This window comes from Natator depressus, chromosome 6 (assembly GCF_965152275.1).
Source record: "Natator depressus isolate rNatDep1 chromosome 6, rNatDep2.hap1, whole genome shotgun sequence".
Taxonomy (NCBI): Eukaryota; Metazoa; Chordata; order Testudines; family Cheloniidae; genus Natator; species Natator depressus.
The window spans coordinates 35,509,474-35,522,300 of NC_134239.1; the positions used below are offsets into that span (position 1 = coordinate 35,509,474).

A 12,827-nucleotide genomic window follows, 5' to 3' on the forward strand; every position below is an offset into this window, starting at 1 on the left:
TTATTACAGTATTTAACAAAATTATTTGTAAAATTATTACAGTAATTAACAAAAATACAAGAAAGTTCAACTCTAGCGTGCCTGTAACTGAATGTTCCTTCCTCAAGACTGCTCAGTTGCCATCCTAGAACCACTCCCTCTAGGGAGCCACACTAAACTTCCTGGTATCTTGTCAACGGTAATGATCCACCTGCTTCAATGAGTCAGCAGCACCCTGTTAACCCTGTCTCAACAGAATCAACAGCTTTGAAGCAAACATTGGTACCCCATTGCAGAACTATTTCATATTTTTGAATAACCTGGTAGCATATGCAAAGTCAACAAAGATGAAATATACCCTCAAATGATTCTATGAGTATGACTTGTAATTAAGATTCCGTCCCAGAACGTCTTTATACTCAGCCAATCCAAAAATGTATGTTTTTAATCCTTTTCATGTTTTGAGCATCTACAAAAATTAGCAGGTAATTTCAGTTTGTGCAGGGTTTGTTATGGTTTATGGAAGAAATGGTACCGGCTTAAGACACAAGTAGTTGTAATTTAAGCATGTCAAGGTTCCTCCCCCACTCTGAATGCTAGGGTACAGATGTGGGGACCTGCATGAAAACCTCCTAAGCTTATCTTTACCAGCTTAGGTCAAAACTTCCCCAAGGTACAAAATATTCCACCCTTTGTCCTTGGATTGGCCGCTACCACCACCAAACAAATACTGGTTACTGGGGAAGAGCTGTTTGGAAACGTCTTTCCCCCCAAATACTTCCCAAAACCTTGCACCCCACTTCCTGGGAAATGTTGGATAAAAAGCCTCACCAATTTGCATAGGTGACCACAGACCCAAACCCTTGGATCTGAGAACAATGAAAAAGCATTCAGTTTTCTTACAAGAAGACTTTTAATAGAATAGGAGTAAATAGAAGTAAAGAAATCCCCTCTGTAAAATCAGGATGGTAGATACCTTACAGGGTAATTAGATTCAAAACACAGAGAATCCCTCTAGGCAAAACCTTAAGTTACAAAAAAGATACACAGACAGAAATAGTTATTTTATTCAGCACAATTCTTTTCTCAGCCATTTAAAGAAATCATAATCTAACGCATACCTAGCTAGATTACTTACTAAAAGTTCTAAGACTCCATTCCTGTTCTATCCCCTACAAAAGCAACAGACAGACAGACAGAGACCCTTTGTTTCTCTCCCTCCTCCCAGCTTTTGAAAGTATCTTGTCTCCTCGTTGGTCATTTTGGTCAGGTGCCAGCGAGGTTACCTTTAGCTTCTTAACCCTTTACAGGTGAGAGGAGTTTTCCTCTGGCCAGGAGGGATTTTAAAGGGGTTTACCCTTCCCTTTATATTTATGACAAAGCACATCTGAATCTAATGAAGTAAAAAATTACTCTTAGATCTGTTTTCCCAAATTGATATGTATAGTTATTCTTGTGGATATTTTTCAATAGATATTAATGGGACTTACATGCAAAATGGGTGAAAAGACACCAGTTATCTTGGGGTAGGACTTATTTTTAATTTCTGCAGGGAAAGAGGCATGAGTACCTTCCTATTTCGCCCTCATTGTGGAGAAGCTGGGTCCATCACTCATCTGGTGTCAGCCTTTCTGACATCTGACAACATTTCTCATGGATTACTCCTGAAGAAGGTATTGCTCTTGTTCATTTATCATAGTCTTAATTTATTGAAAAAACTCAAATACATCAGACTTATCAATTAATAAAAACACCTCTACATGACCCCTCACCCTCCTGAAGAATCTAGGCAAATATAGAAGATGAAATTCTGGCCACATTGAAGTAAATGGCGGGACCAGGCTTTCATCCATTAAGAAAATCTTTGTGAAAATAATTGGCCACCGGGTGGCAGATTTGTATCAAGTCAATAGTCATTCTGGTAAAAATACATCTGTCTTTATAAATGGGGATTTTCTTAGGAAGACTGAAATAAGAATCCCTCCATAGTTCACATGTAAATTCTTTGAATTAAAAATTAATCTCTTATGACTATTCTAAGGTTAGGAAAAATTGCTTGCATCTCCCCACAAAATGGTTCCCTAAGGCTGATTGGAAATTTTTGATTGAAATGGATTTTTGATAGAAAATTGGGTTTTTGACAAAACCCATTTTTTTATGTAAAGCGTAAGCTTTCCATGGATATTTCAACTTTTTGTTGAAAAAACCCAAGAAATGCCACCGTAATGCTTCGTGGAAGTTGTGGTTTGGGTGCCTCAGGCCCTGCAGTCTCTTTTGGGATAAGTTGCCAAGCCACATCTCCCAAAATTTTTGGTTTTGGCCAAAAAGTTTCAGTTCTAGAATTTTTGCTGAAATATTGACATTTTGAAAGGGAAAACATTCTGCCCCTCCCCCAATCTAGTTCTCCTGTACTTTGGCATCTAAAACAAGTTATTTAAAAGAATTCAGAACACAATTGAAATCAGTGGGAACTGCTCGTGCTTAGGTCCTGTGAAAATCAACCCACTAACTTAGATGCCTAAATATGGATGTGTGTCTAATGTTAGATACTCAAAACTGAAAATTTTGACCTGAAGTCATATCCTATTAAATCTTTATTAAGGCTGACAGTCCTAAAATTAGACCCAGGCAGTGTCTTATATTTTGTACACAGTCACTACATTATGGTGTTCTTCTCTTTCGCCTGTCAGCTCTATTCTTGTATGGCCAAGAATGGAATAAACCTGGCAGAGCTGATAAGTGTGGTGCAGGCTCATGTCTTGTACACTAGTGGGATTACAAGCCCCAAATAGTCATGAATACAGATGAGAATGCATTACATGTGCACCCATATTTATGCCTTCAGACAAGCGAAAGCTCCTTCCTTCTGTTCTTTAAACACACACCCCCACTACCACCACCAAACTGACCTATTCTGTGAAGTGTTTTGGATATAATTAGTGTTCTGTAATGTACCTGTGGTGCATCTGAATTTAAGCTCTTTTGGGTGGGGACTCTGTTAGTATGGAACAGAGCTCTCTGACGGAATCATGTACAATCACTAGACTCGGTAAATAATTGTGTTTTAATGAGAATACTGTCTCAGTGCATCCAAAATGTAGAATATTTGTTGCTTTAAAAAAAAGAAAAAGAAGAAGAAATAATGGTATTTAAAGTTGCATTTAGAAAATATTGAAAAAAATCTGTGAAAAAGTCAATCCACAAAAGGCAGTTCGGTGCAGACTTCAGTTTTTCTGGTCATAATCCTTCCACAGTCATATTCAATGAGGCTGTTTCCATTTCCTCTGATTGAAAACCTCCTTTCCTGTTATCTCACAGGGCCATTAAATAATGAGTATCTGTATTGTTTTTGTACAGAGTCCAGTTCTTCAGTATCTTTATTATCTTGCACAAATTCCCATTGCCATGTCTCCACTTAGCAACAATAGCCTATTCCTTGAGTATTCAAAAAATCCACTACGGGAATTTCTACATAAGGGACTTCACATTTCCCTCTCTACAGACGATCCTATGCAATTCCATTATACAAAGGTAAGCACAACTGAAAACTTTAGCATGGTTAATAAATTCACCTTAAAGATAAAAGTGGCCTGAAACACTTTATTTCTCATGGCATAGTATGTGACACCTCATGTCTTTACATACCTCTCAATGTCCCCCCTCATTCCCACTCCTTTGAAAACTGTTAGTTTCATGGGGAAATTACTAATTGCCAAATTACATGTCTGTTCATTCAATGTTCTGGGCTTGATGCTCTCCTGCTCTGAGTTCCACTCAGTGCAGGAGATGAGAGTGTGCCTGGAAACTGGTTACAGCTCCCTGATTCTGTGGGCTGGTCTACACTGACCTCAACCCCAGTGTGAATTAGAGCAGCCTATGGGCAACTCTAACTTCTGCAGTGCTCTAGTCTGCTCCACTCTGCCCTTCCCCTCCCCATCCGCAATGTGGCTACAGTACAGAGCAGTTTGTGCAGGAGCTTGCTGCACAAACTTTACACCAGTTGAGAGTTACCCACTGTTGGAGGAATTCTCAGGTGATCAGTATCTGCCTCCTTGTTGAGTTCAAAAGTGTCAGATCAGAAGAGAGAAACTTTCTTGGTGTATTCATTAAGCATTAAGACTGCAATTTGCAAAGCAACATAGGAATTGGCATCCAAATTCCTTAGGAATTTGAATTAATTAATCTTTCACAGGCATCTTGAAATAGACAAATACGTTCACTCTCCAGTAATTGAGTTTAAAACCTAAAAACTTGAAAATTGTGTCCATCTAACAAAATTGTTTAATAAGCATAAGACAGTTTCCTACCTGGAAATGATTACATAGCAGACACAATTACTAAATAGGGTATAGGCTAACAAATCATATTTCTGATGGTACAGGAAGCACTTATGGAGGAATATGCCATAGCAGCTCAAGTGTGGAAACTGAGCACGTGTGACTCCTGTGAGCTAGCAAGAAACAGCGTAATACAAAGTGGGTTATCACATAAGGTAAATTTGGTTTGTTGCAAGACACGCGTTGTCATTGCTTGGACTTTTTGTGAATGTAAAGGTATGCAGGATTAAATGAAATATTTGTGGACTGCAAAATGGCGTGTGCGTGTGTGTGTGTAATACCTCTGGCTTCAAGGAACATCGAGAAAGTGAGATGCTGCATCTCCTTGGAGTTATTTTACTGAGCATATAGTACATATGTATGCAAATAACTTTGCTTCCCAGATTAACCTCAAGAGATAGGAGATCTCATTTTCACATCATCTCCTGGGAGCAGGCAGTTACATTTTACATGTATACATGCTTGGATTTCTTAGCTGGTTGATGCTGGTATACAAAGACTTTAATGTAATAGATAGTCACTGATTTGACTTTTGGTTCTTATTGATCTGTGCTGAGTTCATTACAGTCTGAGTTGTCTAGTAGTATATGTGAAATACATTTATGGTCGCACTCCAGTTCTTCATAAGACAGGTGAACATCACACTGCAGCAATCACTGCTAAAATTTGCAACCTTGTTGGTAATTTGCTCACTACATGGGAACTGAGCTCTTCTGAAAACCTGACCCCAGTTATGTGTGCTGGGTTCTTGAAAATCTGGCACTAAGTCTACATGGTTCCTGTTTAGTTCTTTTAAAAAAAAATTATCAGGGATATAAAACATCTTATAAAAAGTAAGTTTGCTGTCTACATTTAAACAGACTAAACGGTAGTAGGTGGACCATTGACTTAACTCTGTGGATATGACAGATTCTTCAGTTTTTTCTTGAAATAGACTGTATATTGCAAGAAGATACCAGGGTTTTATCATGATTCCATATATATTCAGTCATTTACTTTTCTTCCTTAAGCCTTTCTTTTTACTGTTGCCTACCCTAATGTGAATGAAGTAGTTGATTCGGATGGGCATTGTCTCTGTGAAGACTTGCTTTAATCAACAAAAGTTATTGGGGTCAATTGCAGGGGTAACTGGGTGAAATTCTATGTCCTTTGTTTTATATAGGAAGTCAGACTAGATGATCTAATGATCCCTTCAAGCCTTAAAAATCTATGAATTTCTCTCCATAAAAGCTATTTTAGAGAAGTTACTTAATCTTTTCTAAGTAGTTATTTCTATCTCTTTGGACCATCCCTTTGAGAAGCTGGCACGAGAATATCTCTGTGGTGCATATTCCACTGCCATTTTAGCTTGCATCCTCTGGTGGGCTGATGTGACCACTGTCATCCATTTTTCCCCAAGAAATAAAAAAATGGCAACTTGCCAAGGGTATCTAAATCTCTCTTCTTAAACTCCTGAGGTGGTAAGTTCCTGATGCAAAGCCCAACAAAACCAAAGGGGCTTCCCATTAACTTCAGTGGGTTTTGGGTCAGGCTGTAACAGAGCAGCTTTACTATCACAGCTAATAGAAGAAAAATACACACATGAGCATGTCACATATTCTGCTCTGATAGAAAGCTATTGTTTAAACCAGCTCATATAAGACCAAAGAACTCTGCTGAGGCTAGTGGCATTAACTTTTTTTTAAAGGATTCTAACTTTAAGTAAAAAGGTAATTCAGGAGAAATGGAAAAACAGATGGGGGGGAAAAAGCATATCTTGGTTGAACCAACCAGCATTGAACTGCATTGGCAAAGCAGCTTAATACAAGTAAGCTACCTACATAAGAAGAGGGTGAATGGCTAAACATCATAAACTACATGGCCAGCTCATTGTGGGTTCTTTTCACTCATCCTCAGTGCCATTCACTTGAAAAGATGCTTTTACTTGTAGTAAAAAATCAAAGGTTTCAGAGTAACAGCTGTGTTAGTCTGTATTCGCAAAAAGAAAAGGAGGACTTGTAATACCAAAAGTAATTTAAAACTGACTTTTCCATAATGCTTTAAACTTTATTTTGTTCCCAGGAAAAACAAAAATTCTTAGGGGTAAATTATTATAAAGAAGGGCCGGAAGGAAATGACATTCGAAAGACAAATGTGGCACAAATCCGAATGGCTTTCAGGTATGAGACACTATGTAATGAGCTCAGCTTCCTGTCTGACGCAATGAAATCAGAAGAGATTACAGTTCTGTCTAAAGAGTCACAGCACCAAGAAACAAGCCAATCTTCCTCCTGACCATGTGCATTTACCATCTGCTTTTTAATAATGAATCTGTGATTGACAGCTGCTGAGATACAACTCTTTGAACAATACAGAGAAAAGTATATATGGGAGATGGAGTTAAACAGTGTGTGAAGTTATTTTTAATGTAATATCAGTTTGTACATGCATTAGGCTATGTAAGACTGCAGTAAACATGTGTCAGCTGAGAACTGTGCATCATTTATGCTGTATACTGCGTTTTAACTGTGCTTTGCAGTGTAGTTTTAAAACCAATCATAATATTAATAATGCTTGCATCTGTGATCTATAGTATTCTACTGCAAACACAAAATGCATGATGACAGCAGATGCTGGTAGTACACATGCACCTGTTTTTTGTTATGACAGTTGTCAGTGGCAGTCATACCAAACAGCATTTTTAAATTTAGCCCTTGGTTAATTAGCAGATTGTATGATGCACGCAATGATGAGCTCACTTTCATTATGGAAAATATTTGGAGACATTCTCCAACCTGTACATAAAGTATTCAGTAATGATCTTAGAAACAAGATGTTACCAGATAATTATTGCATATCTTTTTCATCATTATGAATTAGTTAAAGCAGTTCCATCGTGTCATTCTTATCACCCAGTATTTTGGGGTGAGTGTGAAAGATAGCTTACATCTTTTTGCTAATGAAAACAGAAAATTGTGTGAAAATGATGACTGTACATCTTGAACATATAATAAAATGACTTTTCAAACATTTTTAGCTTTAATATGAAAGCACTGCCTTGAAAATGGAGAACAGCTTTTGATTACAAGTTCCTCAGAAGAAGCTCCTTCCCATTTTAGAATCATAGAACTGTAGGGATGGAAGAGACCTCAAGGTAATCTAGTCTATGCCCCGCAACCCAAGACAGGACTAAACATACCTTGCCCATTCCTGAGAGATGTTTGTCTAACCTTGTTCTTAGTGAGATCAGATGAGGATTCCACAATCACCTTAGGTAGCCTGTTCCAGTGCTTACCTTGTAGGTAGAAAGTTCTTCCTAATATCTAACCTGAATCTCCCTTGTTTCAAAGAACCCTTTAATATATACCTGATATGAGACTGCAGAAGTTGATACATGCCACTCATCTGCATTACTGTGTCATTTCTTTTCTTATCTATTTCACTCAAATGTTAGTGGGGCAGTTCTTGCCTGGTTGCATCATCTCCAGTATAACAATGGGCTCTTTAGACTAGCAGAGAAAGGTATAACACAGTCCAATGGCTGGAAGTTGAAGCTAGACAAATTCAAATTGGAAATAAGGCATACTTTTTTAACAGTGAGAGTAGTTAACCATTGGAACAATTTCCCAAGATGCAGAGAGAGGGAGTAAAATATCAGTTCAGAACACTTTTCTGGGTATCCCTTGATTGTTTTCAAGAATAGTGTTGTTCCATTATTTTTATTGGTGCTATGAATAAACCATATTGATTATTTTCATCTGAAATTTCCCCCCCCTTGCCAATGCACCAAATCCTTTTATCATCGTACAAATGCTATTTATAATAAAATCATTAAATGAAGTAATTTTTTTTTTTACCGACTGATAAATCTCAAAGGAGGTCATAGGATTGTAGACATGTAGGGCTGGAAGGGACATCAAGAGGCCATAAAGTCCAGACCCCGGCACTGAGGAAGAACCAAGTAAATCTAGACCATCCCCTGAGAGGTATTTGTCCAACCTATTCTTAAAAATTTCCAATGATGGGGATTTCATAACCTACCTTGTAGGCTTATTCCAGAACTTAACTACCCTTATCATTAGAAAGGTTTTCCTAATATCAAACCTAAAGCTCCCTTGCTGCAGATTAAGCCCATTACTTTTTGTCCTACCTTCAGTAGACATGGAGAACAATTGATCACCCTGTCCTTTTTATAACAGCCCTCAGCGTATTTAAAGACTGTTATCAGGTCCCCTCTCAGTCTTATCTCAGGATTAAACATGCCCGTTTTTTTAACCTTTTCTAATAGGTAAGGGTTTCTAAACTTTTTATGACTTTTGTTGCTCTCTTCTGGACCCTCTCTTCAATTTGTCCACATCTTTCCTAAAGAGTGTCACCCAGAATTGGACACAGTACTACCTTTGAGACCTCACCAGAGCCACATAGAGTGGGACAATTACCTCCCCATCTTACGTATGACACTTCTATTAAAACATCCCAGAATTATGTTAGCTTTTTTGCAGCTGATTGCATTGTTGAGTCTTATTCAATTTGTGATTGACTGTAACCCCCAGATCCTTTTCAGTGGTACTGCCACCTTACCACTTAGTCCTATTTTGTAGTTGTGCATTTGATTTTTTCCCTTCCTTGTACTTGTCTTTATTCAGTATCATATTGATTTCAGACCAATTCTCCAATTTGTCAAGGTTGTGTTGAATCCTTTCTGCCCAAGTGCTTGCACCTCCTCCACCGTTGGTGTCATCTGCCAATTTTATAAGCACACATCCCACACCATTGTCCAAGCCATTAATGAAAATATTGAACAGCACTGGATCCAGGACTGACCCTGCAGGACCCCCCCCCCCCCAACTACATCCTCCCTGTTTAACAGCAAATCCTTGATAACTAGGATTATGATCTTCCAATCAGTTTAGTAATTTCAGCTAGACACATTTCCCTAAGTTGCTTCTGAGATCATCATGTAGGACTGTATCAAAAGACTCACTAAAATCAAGATGTCACACATCTACTAGGCCAGTAACCCTGTCAAGGAAGGAAATTAGGTTGGTTTAGCATGACTCATTTTTCACAAATCCATGCTGACTAGTACTTATAACCTTATTAACCTCCAAGTACTTACAAATGTATTGTTTAATAATTTGTTCCAGTAGCTTTCCAGGTATTGAAGTTAGGCTGACTGGTGCATAGGTCTTTGTTGTTCCCCTTTTTAAAGATAGGTACCATATTTGCCCTTCTCAAGTCTTCTGGGACCTCACCTGCCTGCCAGTTCTCAAAAATAATTCCTACAAGTTCTGATAGTGCTTTAGCTAGTTCTTTAAGTACTTGTGATGGGGTGGATTCCCCACACTAGCCCTGCAAGAACTGAATTAAGCCAGGTGGGTCTAATCAGCTAATCAGGCTGCAAACAGGGGAGATTTAGGCTGGAAACAGTTAAGTAAGGACAGGCTCATTTATGCAGGAAGAAGGGGATATTGCTGGGAAAAGCTGCAGGGAAGTAGGCTGCAGTCACTCTCTGAGTGAAGGGAGTTAGAGGCTGGCAAACCCAGAGAGGGGGGAAAGTCAGATATGTAGGAAGGAGCCCAGAGAAACAGCAGCAAGAGATGGGACTGTGGCTGCTTGTTATAGGGCCCTAGGGCTGCAACCCAGGGTGAGCTTGGGCTCCCCTACCAGCCACTGAGGAATGGCAAGGGCACTGGAGGTGCCAGCTGGACAACAGGTCTAGAAAGACTGAATTCCCCACAAGGGAAGGACTCTAGTCATCTGGCCAGAGAGGAAGCTACAGACCTGGGAGCAAGCAGGGCAGCAGAGCAAGACAGGACAGGAGAAGATAACCCTGGAGGGAGAGCACAAGCCGGTGGATCTAATCCCACCCAGGATGGCCAGCAGGAGGTGCCACTGGTGTTCTTCCTACATCACACTCAAATCATTTGCAGGAAGGTTCTCTAGGTTCTTATACAAGCTACGTAAGTGCGATAGGAGTACTTAGGTCCACAGCATACATCTCTGACCTGGCTCTAGCAAAGCTTTCCCATTGTGTACTTGCTTTGTTTGACAGATTAAGGTACTCACTCTGCCAACAGAAAATAGATGAGGAGGTTGCCCAGGGCTACCTCCTCTTAATTTAGTGCCACTGAAGTCAAATATGCTGATTTACCCTGCTTGAGAGTCTAGCCTTATTTAAGAGTGGTTCTCAACAAGGGGTCTGGGGCCCTCCGGGTTTCAGGGAGTTCATCAACTATGGCTAGCATTAGATTTGCTAGAGCCCAGGGCAGAAAGTCGAAGTCCTGCCAGAGAGGACTGCAGTCCAGGGCCCTGAGCCCTGCCACCTGGAGCTGAAGCCAAAGCCTGAGCAACTTTGTGTTGCCTCCTACGGTGTGGGGCCCTGGGCAACTGCCCTCCTTGAGACCCCCTAACATCACCCCCTGGCTTTTATATGCAGAAAACAGTTGTAGCACAGCTGGGCCATGGAATTTTTATAGCGTGTTGGGGGGGGGGGGGCAGGAGCTCAGAAAGAAAAAGCTTGAGAACCCATGATTTAAAACACACTTTCAAAGATTGTACAAGACCCAAAGTTTGTAATTCATACAAAATGTTTAAAAATAAGTTAAGGTAGTTGACAAAATAGAAAACTAATTACTTTCTACATCTCATTCTACCTGAAGTAAAGAACATTCCTTAACTTAAAAGGATTTTGTTTACTTCAGTAGGAACAGGGCAAGAGTCTATCAAATACATTAGAGCAATAAAAATAAGTTCTCTAAGATGTAAACAAAAGCTTCCATAACATTCCTCTACTTCTCTACACAACAAGCAAATAAGAGATATGGATTTGGCCTGGACCCATCAACCCTAACTATACTAAAATCATGCATCTAATTTCCCCAAACACTGTGCCCCGCAAATTACCCACCATATAATAGTGTACATGGGGGGATAATAGCGCAGTATAACACTCCTTTCCCTGGTCCCAAGTGATCTGAATGTGGAGAACTCTCCTACAGCTGGATTGCCTAGTCTTCCTCTAAAAAGTCTAAGGGTGTATGTTGGAAGCGCAAATCCCATCAGTGTGGGTTTGAGCTATGGGGACAAGAACATATGGCAAAGCCTTAAGGAGTGCAGGTTTTGGGCCAAAAGTACCTGCTTGTTTCTCAAGAGTGAACCATGTGCAACTGAACTGCATGAGGAGACCTATCTGGCATTAAGAGATTAAATAAACCTTCAACTAAGAGTCTTATTTCACATTTCGTAATGGGTATGTGAGGCAAATATGTACTTATCTGTAAGTCAGTTTTCTTATATTGCCAGCACTAGCTCACAGAAGAATGAGGGGTAAAGCTCCATGTAAGGGCCTGACCTGGCAAGTTATACGCTTCCATCCCCCCAGAACTGGCAGTTCAATATTTTAACCTTTAGAACTTACTGGTGAGCCCATAAGTGCATACAACATACTAAAGAAGTGCACTTCAGAGAGGCTCAGAGCCTGGGTCAACTGACTTGGGCTTGCAGGGCTCCTGCTACAGCGCTAAAAATAGCAGTGTAGATGTTTGGATTGGAGCAGTCTCTGACACCTGGTGAAGGGAGAGGGTCTCAGAGTCTGATCTGCAGCCCTAGCCTGAACATCTCCATTGCTATTTTTAGCCCCATAGCATGAACCCCAGTCAACTGATCCAGGCTCTGAGACTTGCAGCCAGGGGATATATATATATTTTTTGGTGCATGTGGATGTCTCTGCAGTCATATTATAGGGTATGTTAACTAAGACCAGTTCCTTGCTGGATGGAAGTAGACTCAGCTCCAAGGGACCTCAGTGGAGCTATGCTGATTTACAGCAGTTGAGGAAGTGGCCCACAGTATTTGAATTGATGAAAGATGACAATACTGGTAAGATTAATCTCTGGTATAGATAGCAATAAGACCATCTACACAGCAGATATCATGCTAAATTCTAGACTTCAGAAGTTAAATTCCAATAGCTGGAAGGAAAGTTGAATTGCAATTCTAAAGTTCTCTCTTTACCAATTTATAAGAAAAGAGGTGTGAAAATGATCCCCATCCCATGGCCGATCCACTTACAAACTAACCATTCAAGCTAAAAGCTTGTGGTGAATTTTATTTCTTTAAGAGTTTAGGCACCTGAAAAACCCAAATTGTGAAAATGAAAAACCACTACTGCAGTGATAAGTATATACTGAAATATGAAAAGGGCCCAAATATATCAACTTACCCTCATTGCACAGACTGTGTATATTTAAGAGTTTAGATAATTATAGTAATTTCATTAATGTGCAATTTAGATTAGGTCGTGTACAAGGGAATGTTAATATGTTGGCTCCTGATTGTTATGGCTGCTTAACACACTTCTACTTAGGCATCTCTGTCCCTGGCCCCAGGGAGCTGTTCCAGCAAACAGAACAGAGAGGGGCCACATCGATGTCCCCATTTCCCTAAGAATGGCCCCTGCCAGAGGGAAGCAGAGTATTTCCAATGCCAATTCTACACCACACCAGCATTTCATTGGTTGCTTTGTGTTGG

General features: G+C 39.8%; 1 protein-coding gene across 8 annotated transcripts in view; it reads left to right on the forward strand.

Annotated features, from left to right (window-relative positions):
• AMPD3 (adenosine monophosphate deaminase 3) overlaps positions 1–7,532 on the forward strand; it is a 48,716-nt gene extending 41,184 nt beyond the window's left edge. For 4 of the 8 annotated variants that reach the window (XM_074955040.1, XM_074955042.1, XM_074955043.1 and 1 more), the window contains exons 12-15: positions 1,532–1,652; positions 3,337–3,510; positions 4,361–4,471; positions 6,378–7,532. In XM_074955040.1, the coding sequence (XP_074811141.1) occupies positions 1,532–1,652; positions 3,337–3,510; positions 4,361–4,471; positions 6,378–6,590 (619 nt within the window). In that variant the 3' untranslated portion in view covers positions 6,591–7,532. The remainder of the gene's footprint in view (positions 1–1,531; positions 1,653–3,336; positions 3,511–4,360; positions 4,472–6,377) is intronic. The other 4 variants (XM_074955037.1, XM_074955039.1, XM_074955035.1 and 1 more) reach the window with 1 other exon arrangement.
• Positions 7,533–12,827: the final 5,295 nt, after the last annotated feature.